At 42.2% G+C, this 9275-nt stretch overlaps 1 protein-coding gene across 9 annotated transcripts in view; it reads left to right on the top strand.

Moving 5' to 3' along the window:
• The first annotated feature begins 207 nt into the window (after positions 1-207).
• The window catches only part of LOC123183050 (putative disease resistance protein RGA1), a 25963-nt gene continuing 16895 nt past the window's right edge, over positions 208-9275 (top strand). For 4 of the 9 annotated variants that reach the window (XM_044595778.1, XM_044595776.1, XM_044595777.1 and 1 more), the window contains exons 1-4: positions 224-595; positions 1654-2826; positions 3723-6212; positions 6910-6987. In XM_044595778.1, coding sequence (XP_044451713.1) covers positions 290-595; positions 1654-2826; positions 3723-6212; positions 6910-6987 — 4047 coding nt within the window. In that variant the 5' untranslated portion in view covers positions 224-289. Of the gene's footprint in view, positions 596-1653; positions 2827-3722; positions 6213-6909; positions 6988-8672; positions 8751-9275 lie in introns of all 9 variants that reach the window. The other 5 variants (XM_044595774.1, XM_044595772.1, XM_044595773.1 and 2 more) reach the window with 3 other exon arrangements.

Below are 9275 nucleotides of genomic sequence, written 5' to 3'. Positions count from 1 at the left end.
CCACTGCTTCTGATCGGTCGTCGAGGACTACTGGCCTTCGAGCCGGTCGTCCGACACCTTCTCCGTGGTTACCAATAGATAAATAAAAGAAGAAAGACGCGTGGAAAAACCAAACAAGACGACAAGAGTAGGTAACCGTGGCCCCTCCCAGCATCCCGACGGGCCAACAACCGCGTCTCCCGCGCATGGTCGCATGCCCTTAAGGACATGCTGCTCTTCCAGTCTTCCTTCCAACTCTGTGTTTCCACTCAGTCTCGACGTTGTTGTGGGAGAGAGGCGGAGAGCTGGCATGAGCGGGTTCGGGGAGATAATCGCGAGTGCCGTGGGGAAGCAAATCGCGAGCAAGCTCGGTGAACTCGTCACGGAGGAGGCCACCCTGCAGTGGAGGTTCAGAGAAGATGTTGATGTCATGGTGGACAAGATGCAAGATCTGGAGGCCGTTTGGCGTGATGCGGATGATAAGCTGCGCCGACGAGGAGGAGACGGAGAAGCTGTTCGGCGATGGCTCACAAAATTCAAGTCCGTCGCCTACGACGTAGAGGACGTGCTGGATGATCTGGAGGCTACCGAGCTCTTAAAGAAGAGCCAGCCAAAGGTACTCGCTTATTACGTTCTCCTGTTGTAAGGTTGTTGTCCAGGTTGAGATCCCCTCATCCAGCAAGTGATTTATGTGGACTTTTTCACTTCCCAAGAGCCTTGCATTTTAGGATTATTATGGATTTTCTATCCTATCCTGTAGCTACACCTTCTATTTAGGCTATCCAACTTTGCATCAAGATCTGTGTTGTCTTCACATAGAAATTTATTTGTTTTTATGTTTCTTTCAAAAAGAGAAAATTTGACCTTGAGACTTTGCAGGTCAACGCCACTCAAGCATCACTATGTGGATTAAATGTTTCTATTTTTTGTGAAACAGAAAATTGTTAAATTATAATTTTTGAATGAGTTTTATCATTTTATATATTTCTGTCTCGCCAAAAAATCTGCACTACTTGTGTGATGTCGACTTGCAAACTTTCAAGTTCAAATATTTTCTGATTTAGAAGAAAGAAAAAAGAGAAGTTTGCGCGCATGAATTTTCATGCAAAAATGGATAGTCTAGATAAGAGGTGTAGTTACATGGCTGCACATCCACAACTTTCCCATTATGGATTCATAGTTTCATACTATGCTCAAAGCAAAAGGGGAGCTTTGAATCTCAACAATTGTTCATAATTTGTGTTTATGTCACTTTTGCTATTTCTTGATTGCTTGAAATTTTCTTTTCTCATCCACCAAATTGTAGAGCATTTTTCCCGAGATCCTTCAGCTGCAGAGTGACTATTAAGGTCAACTTATCTTGGTCTAGTGCGTTTGCCTTTATGTTTCGTAGGGGTTCACTAAACTTTAATTGTTCTTGTTGTGAGGTGAGGGGCAGAGTTATATGTGAAGCGAGTGAAGTGGTTGTGGATATTAGATCTTCATCAAGTGCTGGGGGAAATAACGGAACTATGGCAAATTTCAGTTACGTCAGAAATAAACTATCCTATTTGTACACACCATTGGCCATACATAGCTAGTAACTTCTATCTTAACTTAAGATGTGCCCACCGAATGATGTTTTTTTTTTTGCGGACGACCTACCGAATGATGTTGGCTTCAATTTATTTACAGTTGAAGCTGTTCTTTTCCTGGAACAATCAAATTCTCCAGCGGGTCACCATGCCTCACAAGCTGAAGAACCTGAGGGGGGAAATAGAAAAAATAGGAAAGGAGGGCCATGATCTCAATCTTGTCAGAAATCAAGAACGGGCAGAAGGGAGCAGAAACAATGAAACTTTTGTAGGCAGCAGTGATGAAGGCTTGAAATCCGGAGTGGTGGGGAGGGATATGGAAAAGGACAAAATAATCAGGCTGCTACTAAACTATGACGCTAACGCTAGAGAGGATATATCTATCGTCCCGATTGTCGGGCTTGGTGGTCTAGGGAAGTCAACATTGGCCGAATCAGTCTTTGTGCTAGACAAGATGGCCAACAACTTCGAAGTCCGAGCCTGGGTTCATGTGTCTAAGGAGTTTGATTTGGGCAAAATTGGGAGAGCCATCCTCAAAAGCATAAATAGCAGTATCAACCTTGACAATTGTAGTTTGCAGGTTTTACAGGAAAATCTCAAAAAGGAACTTGCTGGTAGAAGGTACTTGATTGTTTTGGATGATCTTTGGGAAGAGGATGGGGATAAGCTGGAAAGGCTGAAGCAGATGTTACAACATGGCTGCAAGGGTAGCAGAGTTATTGTAACTACGCGTAACCAAAGCGTAGTTAATAAAATGAACACCGGTGTTCTTGCAAACCAAAGAAAAATTTGCCCTGTTCCCAACTCTGATCAAATCAACTTGTGTGTTTTGTCAACTGATGACTGCTGGGAAGTAATGAAGCAAACAACATTTGGGCCTGATGATGACAAAAGTAACTTGGAAGAAATTGGGAGGAAAATTGCAGAGAAGTGTGGGGGTGTGCCACTCGTGGCAATTGCCCTTGGGCAAGTAATGTCCGAGGTAAGGACTGTCGAGGCATGGCAAAAAATAAGGGATACGAACATTGATTTGGGTCACAGAGATCACAAGGACACATTGGAACGCCTCATGCTAAGCTATTACTACATGAAGCTGGAATTCAAAATGTGCTTCGCATATTTGGCGGCCTTTCCCAAGGGCTTCGTTATAGGCAGTGATCGTTTAATTCAGCAATGGAAGGCTCTTGGATACATTCATGGAGGGGACGAGGGTAAAAGGTGCATTAACTACCTTATGGGGATGTCCTTTCTTCAAATTTCAAAATCTTCCGCGGTAAGTGTTGAACAGTATTTCCCATGTTTTGCTGGGTGTGTCGAATATACTTCCTCCGTTTTCTTTCCTAGTAAATAAAATCGATTGATACACATTTATAATTATATGTGATTGTTATACACTCGATATTCAGAAAATATGGATATATTATCCCCTCTTACAGTTCATGATTATGTCTATGCCTTTATTTATTTTCACTTCAAGATTCTTAGTTAAATGTTTCCATACCCGCTCTTCTAAAATTTCAAAATTTAACATACTTCAAAATTTAAATTTGGAATGCGTTTAGTTTCACTTTGTTGCATTTGAATTTAATGGCTTACATTATATTTTGGCTCTAGGTTCTTTATTATTCTTTGATTTTAATATGATGTTGTTGGAGAACTTTCTTATTTTGATTTTAATAATAATATATCATACTAGATTATGTACTAGATTGGATATAACTCTAGGATTCTTTGGTATCTTTAAATTAGATAAATACAGTGATATTCGAAAATCATGCATGGCCATAGACGCTTCCAATTTATTAGAGCTGCTGTAGAGATGACACAATAGATTTATGCCGAACGTTCAATGTCCTTATGTTATCACTGCCATCCAACAGAAAAATATATTTTAAATAGCAAGATTCAACTTGATTAATCAACCGTTAGGTCGAGTTGGAAGGGAGGAAGGTATTAGCCTTCTAATTAACCATTAGAAGATTTACTTATCAGTTACGGGTGTTAGATGGGCCTCGTAGATTTCGTGCATTCGTTTAGTCACTATCTTGCAGCCCCTAATTTATAAGTAATGTTTATCATACAAGGATTCTTCACCTGGTAACCAAGCATAACCATGTGGGGTTTACATCTTCTTTTACAAGACTAAATTTATAGTACTCCCCTCTGCAGATTAGGTCAAGTCCAGTGCATGCCAATGCTCCTCGAGAGCTCACCATGCATGATTTGGTGCATGATCTTGCAACGATAATTTTGGGACATGAATGCCTTGTTCTAAATGCTACCGAACCGAGGAGTAGGAAGAAAGCAAAACGTCGTTATTGCCGACATGCACAGTTGATCAACTACCAGAATCAGTATAAGGTTTTCAATGATCTGCCAGGCAACATCAGATCCTTGCATGTAAGACATTCAGAGAAACAGCTGCTCCCGCAAAAGGCATTTTCTAGAACCAAGTATATACGGGTCTTGGACCTAAGTGGATCTTTAGTTGTGGGGCAATCAACTCCGAGAAAAAAACTTTTGCCATCTTCCACTATTCAGTTAAAGCTACTTAGGTACCTCGATGCCTCTACCTTGCCTATTACATCACTTCCTAAGTCATTCCATACACTTCAAAATATGGAAACTCTAATTCTGTCCAATTGCTCACTTGCAACCTTGTCTAACAGTATCTGTAGCCTCAGCAAACTTAGCTATTTGGATCTAGCTGGCAATGCAAGGCTTAGTAAGCTTCCTGACAAATTTAATCTTCTTAGGAAACTCATATTCCTAAACATGTCAAGTTGTTCCAAGCTAACCAAACTTCCTGACAAATTTAGCCTGGAGTGTTTAGAACATTTAAGTCTATCAGGTTGTCATGAGTTAAAAAACCTTCCACAAGATTTCGGCAATCTTCAAAATCTTAGGTTCTTGAACCTTTCTGATTGCTACAAGATTTCAGTTCTACCAGAATCATTTTGCCTATTGAACCATTTGAAAGACCTAAACCTTTCAGATTGTCGTGCCCTTATATTACTCCCTGAATGTTTTGGTGACCTTTCAGAGCTTGAATCTTTGAACCTAACAAGTTGTCCCAGGCTAGCACGGTTGCCCGAGTCAGTCTGCAAGATGACTAATCTGAAGTGTCTCAATTTGTCATATTGTTTAGGGATCCTAGAGCTCCCCTCCTCAGTAGGTGATCTTAATCTCCAAATATTGGACATTTCTGCTGGTGCTCTCCGTCACTTGCCAGATAGCATCAGTGAAATGGCTAGTCTCACACAATTTGTGGTCACGTCAGGGCATCCTAGGGTGTTTGGAGAGGCACAGGAAATAAAGAAGCGCCTAAAATTGCCAGGCCGCACGGTACATAGAGTATGCCAGAGACCTTCAGGGAGCAACAGTATAGTGGAGCTTGCACATGTGAATTGCCGTGAGCTGTTAATTGGATCTCTTCAGTGTGTGGAGAAACTGAAAGACGCAGAGACAGTCAAGCTGCGTCATAAATCATGTGTTCGGCAGCTAGCTCTCCACTGGAACAAGAGGTATATGAATGCTTCCCTCAAGCGGAAAATGATTGCTAATGAATGCTCGGCTGAATCTATTCTGGAGAGGCTCATACCAGCTCGAAATCTTGAACAGTTTATGATACAAGGGTATACGAGCAAGGGTTTCCCTAACTGGATGTCGCACATATCCTCCCACCTCCCTTCTGTTACCTATCTGAGTCTTTTCGATTTAGGTGCATGTGATAATCTTCCTCCGTTTGGGCAGCTACCAAATTTAAGAAGTCTATATCTGCAGAAAATCCCCAACGTCACGAAAATTGGCAAGGAATTTTATGGAGAGGGTGGAACTTGTACGAAATTAAGATTGCTGCAGTTGAAGTCGATGGACAATTTGGTCGAATGGTGGACAACATTGTCAGGCAAAGAAGATGGAGAATTTCTAATCCCTAATTTGCATAATCTAGAGTTGAAGGACTGCCCAAAGTTAAAGTTCCTACCATATCCTCCAAGAAGTATGTTTTGGTTCTTGGACAATAGCAACGAGGCTTTGGTAGGACCAAGACTAGGATTTTGGGAACTCTCATCTTCCTCTCTTCCTTGTCGCATGGGTATAAAAAACTGCCTCTTTCAACCAGGCAAGTGGCGTAGACTAGAGCAATTCCCCACTCTTGAAGAATTCTCATTGACCTCCTGCCTCGGCTTGAGGGCCTTGCGAGATGTCATTCGCTGCTTCACCTCTCTCAAAAAGCTAAGTTTGATGTCATTGGAGGACCTGGAGATACTGCCGGATTGGTTGAGACATCTCACTTCTCTACAAGTCTTGGTCATAAAAGATTGTCGCAATTTAAGAATATTGCCTGCAAGTATGGGAAACCTCACTGCTCTGAGAGTACTAATGCTTCTCGAGTGCAAAGGACTAGATACATTGCCGCAATGGCTAGGACAGCTCAGTTCCCTACGAGAACTTCACATCAGAGACTGTCCCAACATCACATGTTTTCCTGACAGCATACAAAACCTTACTGCCTTGGAGGAACTGTATCTTTCTGGTTCTTCTCTTCTGGTCCGTAGGTCCCGCAGAGAGAATGCATATAAGGTTTCTCACATCCGTAAAGTAATATTTGAACCAGAAGAAGAACCAAATGAAGAACAAGGACAAGAAGAATCACAGGTACACAACTACAAAAGGCCCTTTTATTTACATCTTTGTAATTACAGGTAATCACCCATAGCTTCATTTGCACATGCTATTGCAATGATCTTGAGTCTTGACGACCTGGGCATTCAAAGCATGCACATATATTTCAGTTTGGTGTATGTGTATATGTCATTTACGTGCTCGGTCACCTTATATGACTTCTACCTTAATTAACTCTTAAGTAGAGGATGTTAGAAATTAGTGTCAACCCCCTGATTACTGTACCGACGTACCAGTACTATTCAGCTTTACAATAAAGTTGGACATAAAGCCTTTTCTCTAAAAAAAAAGAATTGGTGTGGAATATGTGTATAGGGCTATCGTTGAGCCTGATGTATGTGGAGGGTTAGTGTTTAAGTTGAACGCATGTAATTCGGGTTTGCTATATAAAGACACCACGAGGTAGCTAAATTAGACTGGGCAAAGCTAGTAGGCTAGACACAAAACCACAAGGTGGCGGTCTAGGCGCCTTTAGCAAGAATGACCGGACTAGCCATGGCGCGATGGTCGAGACGCGTCTGACGACCTCGATGGACTTGTCGTTGATTGTACCATGTCGATTTAGTAAATGAGAAGGACTGCCTGTGGTCATGCCTCGGGATGTGGGTGTTTATCGTTTCTCAGTTTACTTTTCACAATGACCTAATCGTGTAAATTGCATGTAACACAGGAAGCATGGATGGATAGGCTATTGAAAATAGATGGAGAAAACCCATGGAGACGTAGAGAGGAACGAGAAGAACTAGAGGTATGAAACCCCAAATGCCCAGTGACTTCTAATCTAGTAAATATGGTTTCATTTGCACATGCCTTTGCAATTATTTAAATACGACATAGGAATTCAACGGATGCATATTTATTTTATTTCTTTAATGTGTGTTTATGCCATTTTTGTGCTTAGTCGCCCTATATGAGTTCCACCTTACTTAACTCTATTGCCCTTTGTACGACGCATGTCAATTGCCCTTTGTACAACGCATGTACAGATGCGGGAGGACGCCATCCAACTGTAGCCGCATACATCCGGCCCTCCTTATTTTTTTCCAAGTCCGCACGATCAAATAGCCGCATGCACCACTAGTTCAAATTTAAAAAGTTCAAGTATTTACATCTCAACATTGTTGTCCCTTTCACCGCCCACTGATGCTCAATTAGATCTTCCTTCGGCTGCTCGTGAGTTGGTCGATCCGAATTTGTTGATGCATTTGAATAAACTCTTCAAATGTGGCTGGATTCTGGTCCAGAAGTTGGATAGGATCACCCATGTTCTCAAATTCCAGAGCCGCGGCAGCATTGTCACTCTCATCCTCGACGACCATGTTGTTCATGATCACACAACATGTCATCACCTCCCATAAGGTTTTCGGATACCATTGTTTAGCAGGTCCACGAACAACTGCAATGCGGGCCTGCAGAACTCCAAATGCCCTCTCGACATCCTTTCTATATGCTTCGTGTCTTTGGGCAAAGTGAGACTTTGTCTAGGCAACTGGGTTTGAGATGGTGCAGATAAAGGTAGCCCATGGAGGATAGCTACCGTCAACCAAATAGTAGCCCATGTTGTACTCATGTTCATTGACAGGATAGTGGCAAGGAGGAGCTTTTCCTTCAGTAAGCCTCACAAACAACGACGATCATTGCAACACATTGATGTCATTGTGAGACCCGGGCATGCCAAAGAAAGCGTGCTTAATCCAAAGATCCTGTGATGCAACTGCTTCAAGAATGATGGTGGGCTTCTTGACATGACCCTGATATTGCCCATGTAAAGCCTTTGGTCAGTTCTTCCATTTCCAATCCATGCAGCCAGGAGATCCAAGTGTTTTAAGTCCAAAATAAACTAGAGAAAGGTGTGGAACATGTGTATAGGGCTATAGTTGGGCTTGATGTATACGGAGGGTTAGTGTTTTAAGTCGAACACATGTAACTCGGGTTTGCTATATAAAGGCACCATGAGGTAGCTAAAATAGACTAGAGAAAGCTAGTAAGCTAGACACAAGATCAGAAGGGAGTGCTCTAGGCACCCTTAGGCCTTGTACAATGCAAGGTGCTTAGGAGAGGTGCTTGGAGAAATAAACCAGGTTTTCCTTAAGCACCTATGCTTATTTGTACAGAGTAGACGCTTAATTAGGCATCTGTCCTGTAAAAATAGGCACTGGTGCTTCAGAAAAACCCGGCTTATTTTTCGAATCACCACCCTAAGCACCTAGCATTATACACAAGGCCTTAGCAAGAATGACCGGACTGGCCGTGTGCGAGAGATGCGTCTGACGGCCTCGACGGACTTTTAATTGCCGTTGATTGCACATTTGTACTATGGCGATTTAGTAAATGAGAAGGAGTGCCCGTAGTCATGCCCCGGGATGTAGATGTTTATTGTTTCTTAGTTTACTTTCCACAGTGACCTAATCGTGTAAATTTTGTGTAACACAGGAAGCATCGATGGATAGGCTATCGAAAAAATACGGAGAAGGCCCGTCGAGACATAGAGAGGAACGACAAGAACTAAAGGTATGAAACTCCGAAAGCCCGGTAACTTTTAATCTAGTCAATATGGTTTTATATGCACATGCCTTTGCAATTAATTTATATAAATATGACATAGGAATTCAACCGATGCATATTTATTTTATTTCTTTGATGTGTGTTTATGCCATTTTTGTGCTTAGTCGTTCTTGTAAAAGTCGCATTTTTATAGACATTCAAAACCCTAAGGGAAAACATTGGATGCAAAATCAAGGCAGGAGAGATCAAAACCTACTAACTCAGTGTATATGTATGTATAAAACTAGTCATTAACCTGTGCAACTGAATGTCTTCTATAATATTATTAATTAAATGTAAATTATCAACCGCTTCCTTAGCCCGAGCGGCGGCGCGTGGGTCGACGGTGGCAGTGTAGCGCTAGCAGGAGTGGCCGACGTGGTTCTGGAGGCGGCTCGCGGTTCCATTCCTGTCGAAATCGGGGCTGACGGTGACTGCGGCGGACACATTGGGCGACGGAGGAGGGAAGAGGTGGCACCACGGGCGGGAGCT

Source organism: Triticum aestivum, chromosome 1D, assembly GCF_018294505.1.
Source record: "Triticum aestivum cultivar Chinese Spring chromosome 1D, IWGSC CS RefSeq v2.1, whole genome shotgun sequence".
NCBI classification, from domain to species: domain Eukaryota; kingdom Viridiplantae; phylum Streptophyta; class Magnoliopsida; order Poales; family Poaceae; genus Triticum; species Triticum aestivum.
This window is presented reverse-complemented; position numbering and strand designations above follow the sequence as displayed.